The 25,576-nt window shown below is 40.4% G+C and overlaps 1 protein-coding gene across 1 annotated transcript in view; it reads left to right on the top strand.

The window, feature by feature from the left end:
• The window catches only part of NFATC2 (nuclear factor of activated T cells 2), a 172,596-nt gene that overhangs the window by 81,657 nt on the left and 65,363 nt on the right, over window positions 1–25,576 (top strand). Inside the window, exon 6 of the mRNA XM_043985401.1 lies at window positions 5,353–5,493. Within this exon, the coding sequence (XP_043841336.1) occupies window positions 5,353–5,493 (141 nt within the window). The remainder of the gene's footprint in view (window positions 1–5,352; window positions 5,494–25,576) is intronic.

Here is a 25,576-nt window from a genome sequence, read left to right on the forward strand (position 1 = left end):
GACAGTGCAAGAGGCAATTAGTGTGAGTATTTCTTGTAAGCATTTGTGTTACTGCCTTATGTCAGTGACTTTGCTATTGAAAGTAAACACACCCCAACTGGTTAAATCAACGATGTCTTATTTATTCAAAAGCTCATAAAACACCAGTAGCTGGTAAGTCCCTTTATGAAGTGTCAGGCCTTGGGGGGAGGGAGAGAAACAGGGTGACAAGTTTTGAAGGTAATAGTCTCTGAGCATCTTTACCTCTAGGGGTAGGGAGAAGGATTAGTTTTCCCTGAAGAAGGAGATGACCCCCAACTGGAAAAGAGGACTGCTAATTCTGTGTGCTCTGCTGCTTTTGCCCATTAGATGCTTATCCAACTGGTGAACACTGGTTTGGACAAGAAGCTCAATGACAATTTGGAAAGACTGAGGTTAAGAAATAATTGAGGGGTGGGGCAGCTAGGTGGCACAGTGGATAGAGCACTGGCCCTGGATTCAGGAGGACCTGAGTTCAAATCTGGCCTCAGACACTTAACACTTACTAGCTGTGTGACTCTGGGCAAGTCACTTAACCCCAACTGCCTCACGAAAAACAAAAACAAAACAAAATAAAAAAAGAAATAATTGAGGGGCAGCTAGGTGGCACAGTGGATAGAGCACCAGCCCTGGATTCAGGAGGACCTGAGTTGAAATCTGGCCTCAGACATTTGACACTAACTGTGTGACCCTGGGCAAGTCACTTAACCCCCATTGCCTCCTCCCCACCAAAAAAAGAAAGAAAGAAAGAAACAATTCAGAGGGTCTGAATTTACTGACATCTGTCAGCAGATCATGGGAAGTGAGCCTGGCAGTGAAGAACAGTGCCATGAAATGACTCTGGTGCTGTGTGTGGTTCCAATGAGTAGTAATAGGTGCAGGACGGTTGCATCAGAGAGTGAATTGGGCCCTAGTGATCATAATAATGGATGATGCTTTGCTTTGCCCAACTTTTCATACCCTATGGCTCTAATTGGATACAGGTTTCATTTATTCTTCGGCCCTAAGAGATTGCTGTGCCCCCTGAGAAGGGAAAGAAGATGGTGAAGTTGAGCTCATTCCTCTTTCATTTATAGCAGTGGGCTAGGAGCTTAGGACCTGGCTTCAACTTTCTGTTGTTTCCATTAACCATCTGTACAGTCTTTGATAGGCTACTTCCCTTCTCTGGGCCTCAATATCTAGTAGATTGTCCCCTCTACCATCCCTCCTCTCTTACTAATCTTCAATCTCTCCCTATCTACTGCTTATGTCCTTACTGCCTACCAACATGCCCATGTCATCTCTCAGGTAGGTGGCACATCACTGGGCCTAGAGTCAGAAAAACTTGAGTTCAAATCTAGCCTGATCCATTTCCTAGCTGTGTGTGACCCTGGGCAAGTCACTCAATGTCCATCTGCCCCAGTTTCCTCAGTTATAAAATGGGAATAATAATAGCACCTACCTTCTAGGGTTGTTGTGGGGATCAAATAACAATATTTGTAAAGTGCTTAGCACAGTATATAGTAGGCACTTAATAAATGTTTATTCCCTCCATCCCACCCACCCCTCCCATCCTCAATAACACTCACTTGAGGGGGCAGCTAGGTGGCACAGTGGATAAAGCACCAGCCCTGCATTCAAGAGGACCTGAGTTCAAACCCGGCCTCAAAACACTTGACACTTACTAGCTGTGTGACCCTGGGCTTAACCCTCATGGCTCCGCAAAACAAACAACAAAAAAAACCCCTACTCACTTGATTCATCCATCCCTTTTCCTTTTTGTGATTAAACTCTTTGAGAAGGCCATTTTTAATTGATGCCTCCACTCCTTTCCTTTTACTCTCTTTTTATCTCTCTGCAGTATAGCTTCTAATCTCAACATTGTACTGAAACTGCTCTCTCCAAAGTTATCAATGATTTCTTAATTGTCAAATCTAATGGACATTTTTTCAATGCTTGTCCTTGACTTTTTGGCAATCATCCTCTTCTCCTTGATATTCTCTTCTCTCTAGGTTGTTTTATTTGGGGGGGGCAATGAGGGTTCAGTGACTTGTCCAGGGTCACACAGCTAGTAAGTGTCAAGTGTCTGAGGCCAGATTTGAACTCAGGTCCTCGAATTCAGGGCCGGTGCTTAATCTACTGTGCCACCTAACTGCTCCCTTCTCTAGGTTTTTGTGACACAGCTCTCCCCTTGTTATCCTCCTACCTGCTTGACCAAACCTTCTCAGTTTCCTTTGCTGGGTATTCATCCAGGTCATTCCCACTAACTGTGAGGGTCCCCCCAAAGCTCTGTATTGGGCCTTTTCTTCTCTTTGTGTGCTATTTCACTTGGTGATTTCATCAGCTTCCCTTGGTTCATCTATAATCTCTGTGCAGAGAATTCTCAGACCTCTTTGTACAGCTCTAACCTCTCTCCTAACTTCAAGTCTCACACCTCCAACTGTCCACTGACCATCCTAATATTTTCCCTCTTCCTAAGTTTCTTATTACTGTGGAGGGAAATGCCATTTTCCCAGTCACCAAGGATTACTGTCTAGATGTCATCCTTCACTCCTTGCTCTCTCATCCCTTAAATCCATCAGTTGCAAAATATGCTCATTTCTACTGTTGTAACATCTCTCTTTTTTTTTTTTTTGGTGAGACAATTGGGGTAAGTGACTTGCCCAGGTCACACAGCTAGTAAGTGTCAAGTGTCTGAGCCGGATTTGAACTCAGGTCCTCCTGAATCCAGGGCCGGTGCTTTATCCACTGTGCACCTAGCTTCCCTGTAAAATGTCTTGTACACATTTCTTTCTCTCTTCTGACACTGCCCTCACCTTTGTCACCTATCACCTCATGCCTGGATTATTGTAACAGTCTCCTGGATGTTTGCCCTGCTTAATGTCTTCTGTACTCTGCTACATCTTTCACTTAGCTGTCAAATTGTTCTCCTTAAAGTGAAGGTCTAGCCATGTCACCCTCCTACCCTCATTCAGTCAATCCCAGTGGCTCCCTATTGCCTCCAGGCTCAAATATAAAGTTATCTGTTTGGCTTTTACTCCCTCCATATTTTGATCCTTTCCTACCTTTCTAGTTTTTTATGCCTTATGCCCTATGCTCTACCTCGTCAATCCAATGACAGCAGCCTCTTTGCTGGTCCTTAAACAAGACATTCCATTTCCCGACACTGGGCATGTATGCACTGGCAGTTCCCCATGCTTGCAACTCCCTTCCTCCTTATCTCCACCTTCTGGTTTACCTGTTTTCCTTCAAGTCTTTTTGCAAGAAGTCTTTTTTAGCCCTCCTTTATCTTAGTGCGTTCTCTCTGAGATTATATCCAATTTACTCTGCATGTGGATCTTGTTCATACATAGCAAGTTGCATTTATTAGACTGGGAGCTTATTGAAAGGTATTTTTTTTTGGTCTTTCTATGTATCTCTGGCACTTAGTAAAGTGCTCGGCACATCATAGGCACTTAATAAATGTTGCTGATAAAATGGAGATTAAAACCTACTCTATCTCCTTCACTGGGTAGTTGGATTAGAAATCCGGGAAGGTTCATCCCCTCTAAGTATAAGAGCCCACGTCAGTATAGTCATAGATTTGCCAAAGGTATATGCAAAAAATAAAGTTTTGGATTTTTAAACCACTAAACCCTGAAAGGAGATCAAGGGGCGGGGGGGAATGGTATCAAAAATAGAGGTAGGCTATTTGATAATGCATACACAGTAATTCATATTTCCAGGCCTTAACAGAGCAGTTTCCCACCCAGTACTAATAGACCAAGTAGATCTTGTCCTGGATATAGTTTCTGGCTTTCTGTGTGCCGTTGGACAAGTTACTTCATAGCAATGATTCAGTTTTTCCACCTGTAAAATGAGAATAGTGGTACTTGGAACCTCCCTACCACAAAAGGGCATTGATCTTTGATGTTGTTGGATAAAAGTCTTTGTGTCACCGATAGTGCCACCCTTTCATTATTAGGATATGTTGTAACTGCATGCAAATCTTTAAAACTAGACCCTAATTTTCAGTGAATGCTGTTGATGTTTTCACTGCTAATAAATCTCAGTTTGTGGTCAATTTAATTATGAACTCATCAGAAAGCTTGAATATTTAAAGGGCGGATTAATCATCCAGCCCATGTGGAAGAAATTAGCAGCTTCTGTGAAGAGACATTTTAATATATACTTTTAATTGGCAGCCTCTTTGACCAGCTGTTGCAGTGCAGTCTCTGGGAACAATAAGAGTGTAGAATTTGGGAAGCGAAAAGCCGACAAACGAATAGGCTGTGATTGATTTATTGCTGAAAAATGCTAAGTCGCATTTTTTAAGATGAAGCTTTTGGCCCATCGTGGCCCTGCACAAGAGACTTTCATAACACTGCCAACCGTTCAGTTTCTAGAGAAGAGATTGTTTAAAATTGGCCCAAAGAGCTATTAAGCAGAAGAGCAGCCTGTTGCTGCAAAAAGAGGCCTGCCCTGAAATTCAGGAGAGCTGTGTTCTAGTCCTGTACCTGTTACCAGCAATGTAATCTGCAGCAATTCACCTTACCTCTCCAGGACTCAGTTTTCCCCCTGTCAAAGAAGGAGCAGACGGTCACTAAGGCCCCTGCTAGCTTCAGGATTCTGCTTTCTAACATTGTGTCTTCAGATCTCTTCTCGCCGTAACATTCTCTGTTTTAAGGTCACTTTTGACTTGAACATTCTCCATCTCACATCTCTTCTAGCTTTAACATTTTGTATTCCATTCATCCTTTGGCAGTGATAGAGGAGAGGATGGGTGCATGGGCATATGAAGTCAGGCTCCAAACCTTAGTGAAGTCTCTGTGCTGGCTGAAAAGGGGGGCCATCTTGATGTCGACCTTCAAGATACTGACTTAAAAGGAGATGGCTCCCTGCCCAGCTGTTTGGTCCTTTGGGAGAAAATCAGAAGAGTTTGGTTTTACTCACTGGGGAGAAGAAAAAAATAAAACAACTCCAACTTTTCTCTTGCCCACATTCCAGAAGGAATCCTAGGGAAATAATTGACTTCTTTAACCTCAGTTTCTTTACATATAAAATGAAGGCATTGTGTTAGAATTGGTGATATCTCAGATCTTTTCCAGAACTGAATCTTGTTTTCTTGTTTTTAAACACCCTTTTCTGTGACTCTCGCTTTCTCCGATAAGAGGTAACTAAAATTGTAAAATTAGAATATTGTTCTAGAAGAATACAAGCTCCCAGAGGATAGAGGGTGTTTTTATGTCTGTCCCTGTATCCTCATTACATAGCCTGAAGTAAATGCTTAATTACTGCTGGTTGAATTGAATTCTTACCAAAGCTACAGAACACTTTCTTTATCGATCATATAATTTCTTTGATTTTTGTCTTTAGCCCAAAGATCTGCACATGAGCTGCCCATGGTTGAAAGGCAAGATATCGACAGCTGCCTGGTTTATGGAGGACAACAGATGATCCTCACTGGCCAGAATTTTACTGCAGAATCTAAAGTTGTATTTACTGAAAAGACAACAGGTAAGCAGTATTTGAAATGATTTTCCTACTCATTGAAGTCTTTATAAGAACATTGTTCAATGAAATAGGAAGAAAAATCATGATTTTCAGAAAGAGGGAGCTGGGGGATAGTAGAGAAAGCCCATGACCTGGCCATTAATTAATTCCCTTTGTGACCCTGAGTACATCACCTTCCTTCCCTGGGCCTTGGTTTTATTCTCCTTAAATTAAGCAAGGTGGCCTAGATGGATTTGTGTGTGTGTGTGTGTGTGTGTGTGTGTGTGTGTGTGGCAACTGGGGTTAAGTGACTTGCCCAGGGTCACACAGCTAGTAAGTGCTAAGTGTCTGAGGTCAGATTTGAACTCAGGTCCTTCTGAATCCAGAGCCAGTGCTCTATCCACTGCGCCACCTAGCTGCCCCTGCCTAGATGGATTTTAAGACCATTTTCAGCATCAATATTCTATAATGCTATGGGATCTGAAGTCATGCCAAAACTATGATTTTTTTAGTGGAAATCTATAGATGTCAGTTTTGTTTCTTCACTAAGTGACCTGATTTTTGTGTGGGGTTTCAGATATTGTTGGAAATGTGGTTGTGATTGTGTTTCTCCACTCCAGGTAAAAAATATGATTCCCATGGGTTGAAAGATTTGACTTTTTAACTATAGAATATACCCAACTAAATATTTTCCATTTTTATTTTGATCCTGGAAAGACTCTGTTAGTTTTATAATTGTGTTTTCTTTTCTTTTGCTTTTCCTGAGACCCTCTACTTATTTCGCCCAGACTAGAAGTGCAGTGACCATTCATGAGCCCAATCTGAATATTGATCAGCTTGGAAATTTGAACCTGTTCCATTTTTTCTGATCTGGGCTAGTTTTGTCCCTGTTTAGGCAGCCTAGTGGCTCACTGGGACCTAGGAACTGACCACTTTGGTGCTGGAATTAGTGAGAACATGAGATTGTCTTTAGCCCTGACCCTATGACAGAATACCTGAACTCAATCAGCTTTCCCAGCAGAGCAGTAGCTGGGACTGCAGACATATACCACCGTGCTCGGCTTGTTTTATAGTTTATATGGTGCTTTTTATATCCATGGTCTCATTTGATCCTCAAAAAAACCTTGTGAGGGTGGTAAGACAGGTTTCATTATGCCAGTTTTACATGGGAGGTAACTAAGAGAGGTATAGTGACCTCCACTTTCTCACAGCTAGTAAGAGGTGAGTCAGAACTTAAATCAGCACTCTCTATCCAAGCTGCCTTATTATTATATGCTCAAGATGATGTTGCATGTTGTGGAGGAGATATAGACAGACCAATGGCAGTATGAAGTTGTACCCTATCCAGCCCTTCTCATTCCATTTGATTTTCATTCACGTTCTTTTACAAACCCTCCACAGAGGATCCATCAAATGTGCTAGAATCTTCCTCTAGGTCTGGCTCGATTTTGTTCAGTCATGTTAGTCATCTCCAACTCTTCATGACCCTATTTAGGATTTTTTTTGGTGAAGATACTGGAGTGGTTTGCCATTTTCTTCTCCAGCTCATTTTACTGATGAGGAAACTGAGGCAAATAGGGTTAGGTGACTTGTCCAAGGTCACAGAGCTTGTAAGTGTCTGAGGATGGATTTGAATTCAGGAAGATAAATATTCCTGACTCCAGGCCCAGCATTCTATCCACCCACATCACCTTGCTCTAGGCCTTTAGCTATTTCTTAAATAATAGTGTAAAACTACATTGTCCTTGATGATCTCTTTTATATGACTTTGTGCACACAAACCATTAGGTCCAGTATTGGGTAGCCTACTTATATTGACCACAAAATTCTCCAGTATCTTTTGTTCACCTTCAACTCTGACTCTTTAGAGATCACAGCTTTTCAGATTGCAACATATAGCATAACAAGAGAATATTGGTGCTGAAATGGTGGGAATTTGTGTCATGTTGCACTTAGTGACAATTGGAAATGTTTCACAGTTCCCTAAATGAAATCTAACTTATTCTCTTTTCTTATTCAATTCTGGGTCCTGCTCATTGTCCATTTGTAGCTTAGGTACTGATAGTCTAATTTGATGGCTAGTCCTTTGGACCAAATATCATGATGATCTGAGCAATATGTACTCTTCATTACACTTGGTTTTTCTCATGTGCTTCATTAGGTCATTTTCTTTTGTGAGGCATGAATCTCATTGAGGAACCCTTGTAGTATTTGAAGGATTACTGTGATCAATACAACATCATTCACAAATATGTTGGGAATCTCATAATTTCCTCCAAAGGTGTCAAACTCTTGGCCCATGGTTTGATGCCGCTGATTTATACTATGAAGAATTAGAATGGAAGAGTGGTTCCCTACAAAGTCACTTTTCCATTTGGACTCTTCATAGGATAACCCTCAATATAGTGCCAAACTGCTTTGTCAAGTATGTCTCCTTGTTTTATGCCTTGCTCAATATTCATAATCAGAGGCCCATTGAACACAGTTAACTGTTTTGTCTCATTTGAAGAATCATGTAGGATCTCAATATATTCATGGGAAACACCTTTTTTTTGAGGAGAAACTTTAAGGCTACTTTTTATTCTATGTTTTCAAATCCCCTTTTATAATTATCAAGAGTAGATACAGCAGGATCTTGTAGGTTTTTCATCTCTCAGTTGTGTGAATGTAAAGATGTAGCACAGTAGGTAGAGCAGTAGGACCTGGAGTCAAAAAGACCTGAATTCAAATCTGGCCTCTGACACTTACTAACTGTGTGACCCTGGGCAAGTCACTTGACCTCTGCTTACCTCAGTTTCCTCATCTGTAAAATAGGGATAATAATAGCACTTACCTTGCAGCATTGTTTTGAGGATCAAATGAGATAATACTTTAAAGCATTGTGCAAATATTAAAGCATACAAATGCTAGATGCAGATTTATTCATTCATTTATTATTTATTAATTATTAACATGTAGTGCGCTGAAGGAAGTTGTCTATGAAAGACTGCTTGTTACTTTCTTTTTTTCTTTTTGGTTACTTTCTTATATTTTCATCAAGGATGCACTTGATATGAGTATAGATCATTTTCATAAATATTTTATAGACTTCAGAAAACAAGAATATAAATCAGTAGTTGCAGATATTTTTCTCAGTCACATTGAATAATACCATCAGTGTTCTTTTCTATTCTTTCCAAACATTCTCCTCTTTAGAAAGACATTGGAAGGGTATGAAGGAATTAATATGGGGTGAATGGGGTGATCAAGGAGGATTAGCACCTCTGGTATGAGGGATGCTGAGACATTTTCACGGCTGCTCATTTACCCTTGGTGTCCACCTATCACCCAACTTTCACCTGTGGCTCCAAGAAACTGTGGCATGCACAAAGGCTACACCCTGTAAAGCCATCTCAGCAGACAGGCTAAACCAGGTTGAGGGTAACTGACAGGTCTCAAGCTCGTTGGTGAGTTAGAGGATATACCCCAAGTGTGTGAAGACTTCCTCTGGTAGAATAGGCAGATGAGAACAATTTGTTTTAATGGCCATGAAGGTGGCTGAAACAGTGCTTAGAGATTGGTCAGTCAAACATACCAAGGTCAGACACTGCATTCCAGATCATCACCAGTTGTCTTGACTTTTGTCTTGTTACTGGATTTTGATGATTTGGGGAGAGAGAGTGGGGCTGAGGACTTTGTACAATTGCTTCATTTAAATCCAAATCACTCACAAGTCAAGATACCACCTGTGATGTCATTGGTCCTCTCCAAAAATGAAGGACAAAACAACAACAACCAATACAGGGCCACTGACCTCAAGGAACTTATAACTGAGTTTGGGATTCAAGACTGGGCACATAAAATAATTAGAGAAAATTAAGTCATAAGCTGCTAGTATTGACTACAGGGGAGACAGACATTCAGGAAAGACAAAGACAAGTGTGCATCGGGGTAGTAACAAAGATTCCACAGAAAATGTGGGGATTGAGCTAGACTTTTAAATGCTTTGGGTATGCAGAGAGAAGACTTGGAGGGTTGGCACCCTAGGTACACATCCACAAAAGTAAAAGCACAGGGATGGCAATGAATTTTGTTTAAATATGGGAGATGGTGAAGAAACCACTTTAATGGGAGCAGAAGGTATGTGGTCAGTTTAACAAACACTCATCTTAGCAGTGACTATGTGCAAGATTCTGAAGAAATGAGATGGAGGAAGGAGAAAGAAAAGAGGGGGGGGAGATACATGTTTACATAACACGTACTATGTGCCAGACAATATGCTAAGCTCTTTAGAGATATTATCTCATTTGATCCTCACAACAACCCCATGAAGTAGGTATTACAATCCCCATTTTACAGTTGTGGAAAATGAGACAGAGGATAAGTGACTCACCCAGGGTCACAGAGCTAATAAGTATCTGAAGCCAGATTTGAATTCAGGTCTTCCTGACTCCAGGCCCAGTGCTCTATCTATTGCTCCAGTTAGCAGCTTCATAGAAGATAGAAAACAACTGAGACTCTGTCTTCAAGGTACTTGTAATCTAACAGGGGTGAAGGTCTAGGTGGGGGACAGAATGTGTACAAGTAAATTGACTTGTGCTTAAGTCACAAAAGAGGTGTAAATAAAGTTCTAGGAGAAATCTGAGGAGAAAGCTCACTTTCACCTAGGGGTAGGGGTCTGGAAAGGTTTCATAGTAGAGGTGACATCTAAGTTGGTCTTAGAAGTTAGAAAATTATTTTGGAGATGTAGATAGAGGGAATACATTTCAGGATTTTAATGGTTAGAGAAGCTGGTGAAAATTCATGGTGGTGGGAGAGAGTAAAAGATCAGGGAACAGTAGTAGGTGGTTAGCTAGGCTAGTTGGAACACAATGTATAAAGATGGGGAAGATGAAATCAGTCTGGAAAAACTGGGTGGGGCCAGATTCTGGAATCCCTTAAATGCCAAGCTAAGGAACTTGTACTTTATCCTGTAGACAATAGGGAGACCCTGAAGTTTCGGGGGGCAGGGGAGCCTTACTCTGTTCTGATGGATTTCTAGTACTGTAAGACTTCCCTACGTTGCTTTTGGGTGACTTTATATTATAAACAGCTTTAAGCAAATAAAAAACGGTTCTAGAAAAAATGTCACTAAATATTTCAAATGGGAATGGGATGCTATGTTGAATAAGGGTTTTCTGCTACAGGACCCAGGCCACTTTCTAGTGTATTCATACCTATAATTGCAAAAATTTTTACTGTATAGGAACTTATTTCCTTTCAAATGCCTTTAGAATCCTTGTATGCTATGTAATTGACCCAACACTAGACCTTGCTTCATTTTTAGCTGCATGCATTAACATCAGCCGGGCATATGGGTTAGAGCACTGGCCGAGGGGCCAGAAGAACTGAGTTCAAGTCTTGTCTGTGATATATGCTTCCTGTGGCAAGTCACAAACTTCTGATGCTCTGCAAAGTTCTCTAAAGCTTTAAGTTGCAGAGAAGGTGGCTGGCCTGAATTTACAAAAAGAATTTTCTCCCTTAGAAAACCTTACACAAGTGAAAACACTGCTTTGGTCTCATTCCCCATGAATTCTGAGGATACAAGGATAAGTAAGAATCAGTCTCTGGCCTCAAGGAGCTTAGAGTCTAGTTAGAAGGACAAGATACATCCAAAAATAATGATTAAGAGGCCCTTTGAATCAGGGGAAACCTGGTTCTGAATCATTGCTCTGAGACTGACTAGGATATAACTATAGTTAGCCACTTAACCTCTACATCTGTTTCCTCACCTGGAGAATAGGGATAAAAACACCCATGGTACCTATTTCACCAGGGTTGTTGTAAGGCTCACATGAGATAATGTGTACCAAGTGCTTTGCAAACCATGAAACTTGAAAAACGACATAAATGCCAGCCATGATTATTATTATTATTGTACAAAACAGAATGTAAGTGTGGAACAGAGGTATGAACAAGATTCTCTGGTTCCTCATAATAGTGAAAAGGCACTTCCTGCTTGGAAGGAATTTGAGAATCAGGGAAAGTTTCATCGAGGGTACCCCCTTCCAAAATGACCTTAAAAAATCCATTTGCTATATTCTGGCATGTGGGCATATCTCTCCTGATTGAATGTAAGTTTCTTGAAGGAAAGACTTTCAATTTGTTATTTTGGTCTTTATATGCCCAGATCATGACACAGTGCACATGGCAGGAGCTTAATAAATGCTGATTGATTGATTGATGGGGTGGGGTTTGGTTTAGGACTTCAGGGACCTTTTTTTTTTTTTTTTACCTAGCCATCTGGTAGGTTTTCTGTGCTTTACTTTTCTTAGCTCTCAAACATATTTCTAATTTTTACCTGATGCAGTTAGTATGGAGACTGGTGTGTTCCAGTCAACATGCCTCATAAGTTTTGCAGTTGCTATAATCATGGATATGCCTGGATCCGTGCCAAGGCCTGTCTCATCAATTCTAAAGCCATTAAATCAATAAGTGAATGGTGGTCCTAATTCCATCTCAGAGCATTCCAAACAGAATTCTGACATCACTACAGCTAGAAAGACTTTTTACCTTAGTCCTCGGTTTCAGGCAACACTAGCATCCTGGGATGAGGCTGGAGCCATTTCTGGCAACCTGGTACCATTTGGCTCAAAGGGAATGCAGGGAATGGGACCTGCAGTGGCACAGTAAAACATACCTAACAGAGCCAGCGTGCACAACATGAAACAGTATGCATGAGTTGGAGCGACTGCCACATAAAAGGATTAGGGGACTCCCCTTCCACTGAGGCAGCATTCCAATCTTTGAAAAGTGACAGTACCAAATCCACTGTTGAGCGGCAGGCAATAAAGAGGCAGAACAGGAATAAGCAGCCAATCTCACCCCAGAGGCTTCTATTGATTTTCTGTGTCTCACAGCACCCTTAATCCTTTCCATGTGCCCATTTCAGTGAGCTGGAACCTTCTGAAGCAAAGGCAATACAGGGAGTGCCAACCTAGGAAAACTGGGCTGAGGACTCAATTACAATCATTGAATTGTCACTAAAACAGCTCTTCGTCTCCACACCCCCACCCCACCCCAACTTTAATCCATCCTTTGTACTGCTGCCAGCATAATCTTCCTTATGCACAGATCTACTCATGCTGTCCTTCCCAAAAATTTTTAGTGGCTCATTATTGCCTACCAAGTAAAGTACTGACTTCTTTGCTTGGCATTCAAGTCTTTCCATAATCTGGTACCATCCTGTGTTCTAGCACTAAGTCATATTATCCCCTTTCATGTTCCCTGTGCTTAAACCAAACTGGGCTACTTTGGTCCCTGGGGATGCTCTCTGGCCTTTGTACCTTTTCCCTTCAGTTTCTTGAAGGAAAACCGACATTCTCTCTGGGCCTCGTTGTTTGTGTGATGCCTATTTTTTCGTTTTTGGTGAGGCAATTGGGGTTAAGTGACTTGTCCAGGGTCACACAGCTAGTAAGTGTCAAGTGTCTGAGACCAGATTTGAACTAAGGTCCTCCTGAATCCAGGGCCAGTACTCTATCCACTGTACCACTAAGCTGCCCCTGATGCCTATTTATTTTTATGCTCTCCCTTCATGAAGACTTTCTGATTGCCCAGGTTGATAATGATCTTCTCTTTCACAATGAACATGGCACTTGGCTCTGCCCCTGTCTGTTGTGCTGATCATGTAATATTGTGTATTATAGTCTTCTGTATTAATGTCTCATTACCCTAAGGGACAATAACTTCCAGAAAGGCAGGGACCATATCTTACCCAATATATATGTCTGTGAGTCATCTTCATTGAGATAATAATTCAACCCATGGGAGCAGATGAAGTTACCAAGACATAAAATATATAGAGAGAAGAGGAATTGGACAGAACTTTGAGGCAACATTCAATTTACAGGGTGTGATCTGGATGATGAGTCAGCAAATGAGCCCAAGAGGTTGTCAGAAAAGTCAGGAGGAAAACCAGGAGACACGACTATCCCAAAAACCTAGACAGGAGAGAGAGTTGGCAGAAATGGGAGGGGGAAGGCAATAATGTCAAATAGATCAGGGGCTAGGAAGGATGAGAACTGAGAAAATACCATAAGATTTGGCAACTAAGAGAAATTTCATTTGAAAGATAAGGTATGAGGCCAGTTTGTAAAGGATTGAGAAGTGAGTGAGAGGAGAGGAAGAAAAGGAGACAGGCACTTAACTTCTTGGGAAAGTAGGGAGAAATAACCGCCATGATCTCTATGAATGAAAAAATTGGAGGTGAATGAATTTCAAAGGAGAGGATGCTGAATGATTAGGGCAAAGAGAGAGCCTAGAAGGAAGGAGCATTCTAACTCCCTGTGTAGGACTAGTGTGTTGAAGGATGGGAGAGAAGGAGCATCTCATGTTGGAGAGAACTTTTAGGGATGTAGTATCAGCCAGAGAAGCTAAGTCTCTGTAGAGAGCAAGTACATGGAATGAGTATAAGAGAAGGTGATCAAGAATAGAAGGAAGTTTTGGAATTCATTTTGGGATTTTAGAGAATGTGGGGGTAGAGCTGGAACGGGTCATGTTGGGTAGGGGGGGATGAACAGCTTCTCCCTTACATTAAGCCAAAGTTTGTCTTGCATTGCATATATATATATATATATATATATATTTTTTTTTTGTTGTTATTGATCCTAGTTCTACTCTCTTGGCCCAAGCTAAACATCTATTCCCTTTTCTACCCTTCAGTTATTTGAAAAGGACAGGGACTTGATAGGTCTGCATGGTGTGGTTGAAAGAGGACTGGATTTGAAATCAAAAGATCTGGATTCCAATCTTGACTCTGCCAATGACTATCTGTGTGAACCTGGGCAAGTCACCTGTCTTCTCTGGAGGTCAGTAAAATGAAGGAATCAGTCTGATGACCTCCAAACTTCCTTCCAGCTTTAAAGCCTGTGATCTCATGGAATGTCAGTTAGTTTTGAGATCTGCCCTTCTGTCTCCATTCATCCTCAGTACCATCGCCATGGTACAGGTCTCATCATCTCATGCCAGAATTACTACAGTAGCTCTAAGGTGATGATATCTTACCAAGTTGTGGCTTGGGGTTCTTCCTTTTTCCTGCTTATTAACACAGCAACCAAATGGAGCTCACAGTGTATCTATACTCAAATCAGCAAGAAAATCTTCAGAGCATGGTTCACAAAGCAAGTGGGTGCACACTGGGACCTGGCCGTGCCTTTCTTATCATCAATGATGCTTCATTTACAAGCCAAAAGTGCTGGGGGGGGGTTCCTGAAATGACACCATTGAAAAACAGCTTGTGATAAGACTACTGCCAAGACTATTGAACATGAGGATCATGGAGAATACAGTTTGCCTTACTCTTGCCTAGCTATTGTAGCTACTAAGAGGCATAAAGGAGAGAACACTGGACTTGGAGTCATGAAGACCAGAGTCTGAATCCTACCTTGGACATTTGGCAGTTATATGAACTTGGGCAAGTTATTTAACCTCTCAGACCCAGTTTCCTCATATGTATAATGGAGATAATTATAGCATCTATTTCATAGCATTATGAGGATAATTATATCTATATAATATTTATGTAATATTGAATGTTTGTAAATGCTTTACATGTATTAATTCATTTGATTCTACCAATGACCCTGTGAGGTAGGTGTTTTTAGTCTCCCCCCCCCAATTCCCCAATATGAGGGAATATGCAACTAGTAAGTATAGGATCATAGTGTGATAGATTTGGAGGCCATAAAGTCCAACCTTCTCATTTTACAGATGAGGAAACTGAGGCACAACAAAATTAAAGGATTTTTTTGGGGGGTTGTGCAGTTAGTTTGTTTTAGAGAAAGGACTTAAACTTAGGTCTTCTTGGCTCCAAGACCAGATCTCTGTTCATTACTTGGTGTCACCTGTCATTGTCATCTTCTTCTTCTTTTTTTTTTTTTGCGGGGCAATGGGGGGTTAAGTGACTTGCCCAGGGTCACACAGCTAGTAAGTGTCAAGTGTCTGAGACTGGATTTGAACTCAGGAACTCCTGAATCCAGGGCCAGTGCTTTATCCACTGCACCACCTAGCCGCCCCGATCTTCTTTTTCTTCTTCTTTTTCATCATCATCATCATTTTCTTTTCTTTTTGGAAGGCAATTGGATCACACAGCTAGTGTCTGAGGGCAGATCTGAACTCAGGCCCTCTTGACTCCAGGGCTGTTGCTCTAACCACTTAGCCACCTAGCTGCCGCATCATCATCATTTTTTCCCTTAATAGTATTTAATTTTTTTCCAGTTACATGTAAGGCTTGTTTTCAACATTCATTTTAATAAGATCAACATCATCATTTTACAGAACAAGAATAATGTCAGCAACATAGAAACAGTGCATCTGGCACATGGCACCTGGGACTCAAAGACAAATAGAGATGAGATAGTTAAAGAGAAATGGCACCACTTCTGTTTCTACCTGCTAACACCAGCTACAGACTCAATAGAATTCAGTGTGGGAAAGTCACTGATATGAAAAGTGCTATGAAGTGAAGCTACTTCCTCTTTGCATAGGAAGTGGGATGGGTCTCTGCTGGCTGATATTGCCTGGACATGATATCAGTCTCTTTGGTGTTAAACATCTCATGCAACACTGAAGTCAAGAACCACTGAAAAGGAGCAGGGAAAGAGAATCAAAGACTTGATTGAACTTAAGCTTGGGACTCTTTAGCTTGGGAGGGTCTCAAACCTAAGGTCATAGGTTCAGTGGAAAGAATGCTAGTCAAGAGAGCTGGTTTCTAGCTCCCTTTTTGCCTGCCACCAGTCATGTGGCTACTGGTGAGCCTTTTACCTTGTGGAACCATCTAAAATGTGTATAACAGCACTCCTTGTCCTGTTCACCTCACAGGCTGTTGTGCTGAAAGGGCTGAAACACCTATTAGTATAAATTATTATTGTTATGATTATAAAGTCTTTTTTTCCTCTTTGTTCAGATGCAAGTTAGTTGGTGCAGTGGATAGAACCCCTGAGACTTACTAACTGTGTGATCCTGGGCAAGTCACCTTCTGTTTGTTTCAGTTTTCCCATCTGTAAAATGAGGATAATAATAACACCTACTTCCCTAAGAAACCACTAATTCAATGACTGAATCCAATAATACATACAACATTCTGTCCTGGTAATCCCTGCTTCTCTGCCAAGAGGAAGAAGGGATGTTTCCTCATTTATTTTCTGAGTCCTTTGTTAGTTTTTCAATTCCTCAAAGTTCAACTGTTTAAAAATGATATTTTCATTTGCAACACTGGGATCATAGTAAAGACTGTTCTCTCTGCTTATTTTGGCTTTGCATTGGTTCACACAAATCTTCTCGATTCTTTTAAATTCCTTGTGTCCATCATTTTCTCCTACACCCCCTTCCATTAATATGCCATACTCTTAATTCCCCAGTTGACAGATACCCATTTGCCACTTCTTTGCTACCACAGAAAGTGCTAGGATTAATATTTTGCTACATATTGAACCTTTGACTTCCTTGACGATCTAAGTAACAAGTCTTCCTGGGCCAAAGAATATAAATAGTTTAATTGCTTTTCTTTCATAATTCCAAGTGCATATCCATAATGGTTGGACCTTGTCAAAATTCCATCAACAGTGAATTACTGTGCCTATATTTCCACAGCTCTTCTAATATTATTTCCATTCTTTATTATCTTAGTTAATTTGGGGGCTGTAATCAAATATCAAAGTTGTTTTAATTTTGTTTTCTCTTAATGTTAGGGATTTGAAGCCATTTTCATGTGGTCATTTGTAGTTGGCAATTCTTCTTTTGACAACTGTATAGCCTTTGACCACTTACCTTTTGGGGAATGTCTATTAGTATTACAAAGTTATGCAAATTCCTTATAAATTCTGGATATTAGGCTTTTATTAGCACTTGGCCAAGTCTTTTTAAACCACTATTCCCTTTGCTCTTGGATTTAAGCTACTTTTTGATGGTATTAATTTCATCCTTTAAAAATAAAGACAGTCATTCTGGTTCCTCTGGGCTTTAGTAGACAGTCTTAATGAGCCATAGTGGCTACAAACAAATTCATCACTGGCTGACTAGTTTTCTGCTCTTACTTGGATGTGTTTGTCCTACTAAGCCCATATGGAGATCTTTTTCTGCCTGAAAGGAGTCACCAGAGTTTACATTCACCTCCACGCCATGAGGAGATATGGAAAGAGAATTTTAGTGGAGGTTTGGATGACGTAGGAAAGTTGAGTGCATGTTGTGTCACAAGGGTCTCTTGGGTTAGGTTTCCATGTTCTATCATATCTGTCTAAAGAGAACACGTAGGGATTAATGATTCATTGTATTCCTGGGCAGATAACAATCAGAAACCAGGGGCTTCTCCAATTTTCCTGAACCTGGATAATACCATGGGGACACTCCTGGGTGGGGTAGCTGACTACTTAACACTTCTGAAGCTGGGAGGATTTGAATGAGTTTTCATAGGCTGTCTTTTGGCTTGGGGACAAGCATCCTATATTTGATCTGTCTTCTGCAGGGCAAATTGCCTCCTTGCTGCTTTTTTTTCCAGCATTCATTCCCACCCCTTTCTCCATGGACAGTTTGGCCACTGAGGAAAGGTGGGGGTGGGGGTGGGGTGTAGTAGAACAGATCAAGTTTTCCTAGGAGGGGAATCCCATCTGGCTCTTACATTAAGTTAGGGTGACAACCTTTTGAGCTAATCTTATCCCCTTATGTTTTGTAATCTGTACCACCAAGAAAAGAGTCCTTTTTATAGTTGGGGACTAAAATAGATCTGGTACTTCAAATTCAGACAAGTTTGGATGGGGGAAAAATACAAGAGGTGAGTGGGATTTTGATTTAAATTTCAGGAAGGCTGAGATCTCCCTGAGATGAGTGACATCTTACTGTTTTACTTCTGCATTTTAAATCTTACCCTTTTCCCACAAGAAAATAAAACCAAAGCAAAATAACCGCTCTGGGGCAAAACAGAGCAAACTTAATTAATAGTAGAGTGGCAAGAGAAACAGCTATGGATCCAGGGGATCCAGGTTCAAATCCCACCACTAAAGCTTTATACATACATGTATAATTATATAATCTTACCACATACTGAAAAGAAAAATAAAAACAATCATATGTGCAAATTTTCAGCTGGGGTTCAAATTGTAATGTCCACAGTGTTCTTGAACTTTTAGTTGGTGGCTGGACACGGTACACTTAAACCTCAAGCTAACTTGGGGGATCCCAGCAAAACATTGCAAAACAGGAAAAAATCTAGGGACACAAAAATAAAAGTGATGTGGTTGCGGAAACCAAGTTGCCATAGCTCTTCAAGACTCACTGAGACAGGGTGGAATCCAGTGTTTTGGAAGGTTTCCCCGTATGACACAAGGTTTTGGAATTTTACAGCTGGTAAATCCTCATTAACACAGGCAGCCCTCACCAGCCAAGACCCACTGGCTCGCTGCTGACTCTGGGGCTCATGGTAGAAGCTAGTCTGTTCTTGATTATTCAGCTTTGAAACTTAATTGTTTAAAGAGCATTTTTTTAAAAAAGATGGATTTTCTTGGAACAAACAAAAGGCAGAGGCTCCCATCACCTGCTGAAAGCAAATTGATCATTTCTGCGTCTGGCGTGGGTAGTGGAATTCCCTATCCTCCCACTTAGTCATAGCATCCTGATGTGAGTCATTTTATTACTTGGAGGTTCCCAAAGGTTTTATTTTGAGTGGAGCCTTTGTTTAATAAACACAAATACATATACTTTTTTCTTTTCTAAATTAAGTATTTTTCCATGAGTTGGCATGCTGGATAAGTTGGAACTCTGTTAGAATAACAATCCACTCCCTCCCGTTTCACTACTCCACTACTGTGTTTGTTTCCTTTCCACCAAGATGGAGTCCTCTTTGTCAATAGGATCCATATGTGATCATATAAATTTGTTTTATCCCTTTGTAAAATGTCAAATTTGGGGTTGGGCTGGATGTGTGACTAATCTACTGGCCTTTTACCTCCAAGAACTTTGACCTTGGTGACTCAAGTCCTCAGTGAAATGAAAGTGCTGGCTTCCAGCCCACCATTCAGGCATGATTGAATGTGACTAGAAGACTGTATCCAAAAGAGAGCCCATATTTCAGATCCAAGTCCTTTAAGCAAGACTATATTCCAATATTCTTGTCAAAGAATATTGGAATATATTCCAATATTCAATGCCAAAAATTGGCCAGTTTTGGGGTGTGTGTGTGTGTGTATGTGTGCTGAATTCATCTAAGCTTCAACCTCTGAAGATTTTAGATGAGCTTTTCAAAGGAGGCATCTTGATTATACTCAATGACTTCAATTCTGTTTTAAAGCTGCACCAATAGATTGATGTATGACTTTAAGGGCAGGCAATTAACCTCAATTTCTTTATTTATGAAGTAAGGACATTGGATTAGATTGATATATAAGGTCTATTCCAGCTCTAATTTCTATGTTTCTCTGGCTCCATGGGACTATAATTGAATCTTAAACTTTTCCATAAATGTATGTTGTTGTTATTGTTTTTCTGTTATACAAGATTAACTGATAAAGTGGATTATCAGAGAATCATAGAATTTGAGAGTTGGAAGGGAGCTCAATGGGCATCAAGTTCAACCTATTTGAAAGGGAATACCCATGCAACAAGTGGTCATCTACCCTCTCCTTGAATACCACTAATTTGACAAGAACTCATCACCTCCTGAGACAGCCTATTCCAATTATACATGATTCTAATTGTTAGGATATTTTTCTTGTCATCAAGCCTAATTTTGCCTCTTTGCAGCTTCTACCCACTGCTCCTAGTTCTTTCCTCTGGGGCCAAGTAGAACAAGTTTAATTAATGGTACAGTGGAAATGAACACTGGCTGTGGAGCCACAGAACTTGCATACAAATCTTACCATTGAGGTTTATTACCTCTATCACATGGGGCAAGCCATTTGTAATCTGGCTGGATCTTAGTTCCCTCATCTGTAAAATGAGTTAGACAGCTTTGAATGCCTTTTTCAGCTCTAGATCTATGATCCAAAAGATACTTTAAGAGAGTTATAATGCATTTTCGATCCTTTTCTCTCCTGCCATACTTCATGACCATTTCCAAGCATATGAAACTAGCAATCTAAAGGTTGAATGGGGGTCAGGCTTTGAAATCTGTCTAATATAAGGTTTGGTTTGTTCATCCATTTCACTTATACCTTCTTCTGCCTCTTTTTCTTTCTTTCCCTTAATGTCTCTCTATTATTGACTATTCACAATGTGATGTCTTTTAGTTTCCTATGTGGCTTTTTAAAGGAAGCAATAGAAACCTGGTCCCTGACATTAAAAAATTTCCTACTTCTTGTACTTGAACTGATGCCTCACTAGGTGATGGAGGTGACTTTGGGTTCTTTAAGGCTATGATTGTAAAGACAGTGAAGTTTTGCACAGAGACAGGTTTATGTAGTTTTCACATGAGGACCAGCTTAGCTAAACCATAACATTTCCAGAAGGTTGCATATGCTGCTGGAATTCATGAAGACCATCTAATAAGGCAGAGAGGAATGGCCTGTGTCAATAGAGTGATGACCCACACCAAAGAAATCATGAATTGTTGGAAGATGACTGTACAAGGTTCACACATGAGAATCGGGCAGTGGTAGTTTAGCTAGCTCTTGGGAGTGTAGATGAAGCCCTACTGCCCACCTCACATTCAAGTCTTTGAGCTTTCCTTTTCATTCAGTTTAGAATCATAGACACTCATTGAATGTCAGAGCTGTAAGAGACCTCTGAAGTCATTTGGTCCAACATTTTCACTTTAAAGAGGAGGAAACTCTGGACCAGAGAAGAGGAGGGGATTGTTCAAAGTCTCACAACCAGCTAGGGACACAGCTGGGATGAATTGACTTCAGTTGTCTTCTTTTGTACGAATAGCTAATCTTCTCCAGATAAAGCTTCAAGGAGAAAATAATTTGGCTGAAGTGGCATAGAAAGGCCATGGTAATCTCAGACTTTATGTCTGTTTGACAAGGCAATTGTGCTTTGGCCACATGTTTTCCTATTTCTGTGATTCAATAAACTTACTTCTCAAGATACAGGTAAATAAATGTGAGAACCTTGACATTTCTATCCCTGGAGAATCTGAGAAAACTAAGGGGACCCCAGACATAGACATGCCTGATTCCACTGAAGCCCAGCACTCCCAGCAAGCTAGCTATGAACGCCAATTTTTCTGCCACTTAGCAATCTTGAGCTCAGGCTCATGATTAACACAGAGACAACAACTAATTCAACAAAACCTTTATTTGGATAATTTTTTTTCAACAGTACTTACAAGTTGCTGTAGAAGATCATGCTTGGTTTCCTAATACAAAATGACACTTTGATTTCTTCCAAGTCAGCCTCGAGTTTGGTGGTATGATCACCCCTTGAGAAGGGAGGGGATAGGGTTTCATTCTTCTGAAAACGTACGCCTTTCAGCAGTGAGTGCTGACACAGTCAGATCTCTCATCAGGGCTTACTGTTTGACGCTGTGAGACAGAGGGAACTGTTTCCTGTATGCTTCCCTCCGCAGCGAAGAATGTCTTCTGAGGAGACACTATTAAATCAACCAAATTGGCTAATTGAGATAGTGACAGACCAGCCGTCAGCCTGTGGGCCCGTTAGACCCTCATGCTTCTACTTCCCATTTCCCACTGACTGATTGTCCTCTTGAGTTACCCTAGTAGTAAAGTTAAAACTTAACACTGCTGAGACAAGTTCAGCACTACAGTCATTGCTTAAAGAGTACTTGCTTCAGAATCAAGCCATTTGCCCAGAGAATTTGGCTCATCTCTTTTCTCCTGTGAGTAAGGCTTGGAAGGGCCTTTTTGCATGTTGGCTTAATTTTCCATGTTAAGTTAGCACTGGGGAAGTCTGTCAGAACATCTGCTCTAGAGACCAAAGCTCTCTATTTAATCTTAGCCCAGAGCAGTAGAAGGGCACTCAGTCTCATTGGACCTATTAAGTTCTTGGCAGGCCTATGGAGAGATGCCAAATCAATGGTATTAGTCTGGGGGATGTAGCCTATAAAGAAATACCAGCTTATTTGCATGAGCAGGCAACACTTAGAAATAAATTGTGTTCACTATCAACCAAGATGTGTTTATAAGCAGTGTCTCAGAACCTCAATCCCATACCCTTTAGATAAGCTGCTTTTTGGGCAGAGGATTCTCTGATAAGAATCAATCAAGCATTTCTTCAGTTTTTGAGCTCTGTTTTTAGGGAAGTCCTGACTTGGTGGTGGCAGTAGTAGGGTTTAAAAGTTTGAAATTCAACTTGAAGTTCTAAGTTTAGTCTCATGCTATATTTTATTGTGTCATATGGGATAATGTACTTACCCTTTCATTTTCTCTTGTTCATGAAGAAACATTGTTGTGTGGTATAAAGAGGACTGGATTTATTCAGAGGAGCTGGGTTCAGATCCTGACTCAGCCACTTCTAGCTTAGGTGGTCACAGAGAGATAACTTAATTTCCTGGTATTCAGTTTCCTCATTTATAAAATGAGATGGATGATCAGTAAAGTCCTTGACAGTTCGAGATCTATGATCTTTTCCCACTCTACACTTATGATTCAATAAAGCTGATAAAATTTCAACTGAAATTTGCAAATTTCAATCTCAAAATTTCAAACTTTACTAAGCAGCTATATAGAATAATGATCTGAATGACCTACCACATCAATGTCTAAGCTTTTCAGCATGGCACTCCAGTTCCAAGGTTAGTTTCCACCTTTCTTCCTTCAGGCTGTATTTTTTTTTTGAGGGAGGGGGCAGGTGTCTTGATCTCAGAAATCTTGTTCATTTTTTACTTTGTCCTTATTCACATACATGCCCCCGCCTAGATATGCCTCCTCAATTTATCTTTACTCTCCCCAAACTTATCCCTCTTTCAAATCCCATTTGTAGTTCCCTTTTCTCCAAAAAGCTTTCTAAAACCACCCTAGCACATGTTGATTTCCTCATTCTTGGAATTTCTATACAACTTTAGTTTTCTTTTTCTTTTCTTTTTCTTTTTCTTTTTGGTGAGGTAATTGGGGTTAAGTGACTTGCCCAGGGTCACACAGCTAGTAAGTGTCAATGTTCTGAGGATGGATTTGAACTCAGGTACTCCTGACTCCAGGGCCGGTGCTCTATCCACACAACTTTAGTTTTTAATTCTATGCCACCTTGTTTTGTTCTCTAAATGATTCTGTATGTACCAGTCATTTCTCCAAAACTAGTTTGTAAACTCTTTGAGGGCAGGGACTTGTTTTTTCAAAAAAAAAATGTCTCCTTTATCTCCTGCAGTACCTAATATACTTCTGGACACACAAAAAGTATTTTGATTGATTGACTAATGAACCTGGTCTTTTTTTCTTCTCATCTAGGAGGGTACAAAAAATTCAGTAGCAAAAGTTTAAACTTTGTTTCCCTTTGCCAAGAAGAACTTTGTAAAGCTATCACGTTTTCCTCCACCCACAACCATCCAATATACTAGCACTAGACTTGTGGGGGCCATTTCCTCCTCATGTTAAGGCCCATGTTTGGGCAATAGATTTACACATGAAATAATGGGTATCATTAATACCCATTATTAGCTAAGGTGTATTCTTTTTTTTAAAGGCTTATCTTAATCTCCATTATAAAAAATGGCACAGGTTCAACTTAGATCCCATCAGTGGGCAATAGCCCCAGACTGATGTAGAAATGTCAAAGAGTCTCAAAACTGGCCACGATCATAGGAAGCTTTAAAAAGAAAACAATACCTTCCTGGATGTTGCCACCAAACCCCGGCTACCTCAAGGGCTTAAAGAGGATTAGGAATTGAATCTTTCCTAACTAGGCTGCCACATTCGTATGTAGGGTTTTCACCTCTGAGTCAGCAGCAGGGGCTGTAAATTATAGTTGGCCAAGGCAGTACCAGAAGTGTTGAAAATCACATGTGCATGTGGGTGGTTTCAGTGTGGTGTGTATATGTGTGTGTGTGTGTGTGTGTGTGTGGTGTTAATGCTTAATTTTACAGATGATGAAAATTTCCCTTTTTCCCTTTAGTAAGCTTAATGGGAATGAATTTCCCCTCCTCTCCCCTGCCCCAAAGGCTCACTCATCACTAGTCTTTACTAGGAATTTAACTGTTGGACATGTTTGGGGTAGGTTCTACACCAAAGACTTGATTTGTATTTTCTTTTCATTAAAACTGCTTGAAACCTTTTGAACAGTGTGGGTGAGTGCAGAAAGAACATCAACTCTGTGAGAGAATGAGTGGGATGGAAGGGGTTAAAGAGATCATAGAATCACAGGATCTCAAGGGTTGGAAGGAACCTCACAGGCTATTTAGTCCAGCTGGACCCAAACAAGGCTTTGATGTACATTATAATGAGAAGGGAAGATCAGCTTGTGATGATGTGTATCTATCTCATGGCCCACCCATGAAAGACACAGGCAATTTATTTATCCATTCTGTCAACTTTACATGTCGCCTGAAATTGAGAAAGCTATTTTCTGGTTTACTTTTCCATTATAACTTTTGTTTATTTGCAAACAGAATATTAAGTAAGTTATAACTGTGGCCAGACCTTTAATTAATCTCATCTTCTTGTATTTCTGGGTGGAAAATCTCTAGCCATTCTTGTGGCCTTTAATGGGAAAGGGTTATAAAAAGACAGAGGAAGTTGACCTGATATTGATCCAGATTTTTCTACTCATGTTTCAGTAATAAAAATACTTGACTCTTTTAGGTTTGTTTCCCTGAATAGAATGTAAATTCTTTGAGGGCAGAGACCAGTTCATTTTTGTCATTGTATCTCTAGTGACAAGTACCACACCTGGCACATAGTAGGCACTTAATAAGTGTTTGTTAATTGATTTTCATGGATTTCTTAAAGGTGTAAAAAAGTCCATTATGCATAATATCTCATTTGATCCTTAGGACAATCTTGTGAGATAGGACAGGTTTTATTAGGTTGGGTATATCATTATCCCTATTTTGCTTTTGAGGGAATGGTGACTTACCCAAGGCCATGCAGGCTATTATAATATGAATGGAGCCAAGATTTTGCAAATCCAGGTCTTCTGACTACCAAAGGTTGGGAACTTTCCATTATACCACATCTGCCTCCCTCCTTAAGAGCATACATTAATATCTAAT

This window comes from Dromiciops gliroides, chromosome 2, assembly GCF_019393635.1.
Source record: "Dromiciops gliroides isolate mDroGli1 chromosome 2, mDroGli1.pri, whole genome shotgun sequence".
In the NCBI taxonomy this organism is placed as follows: domain Eukaryota; kingdom Metazoa; phylum Chordata; class Mammalia; order Microbiotheria; family Microbiotheriidae; genus Dromiciops; species Dromiciops gliroides.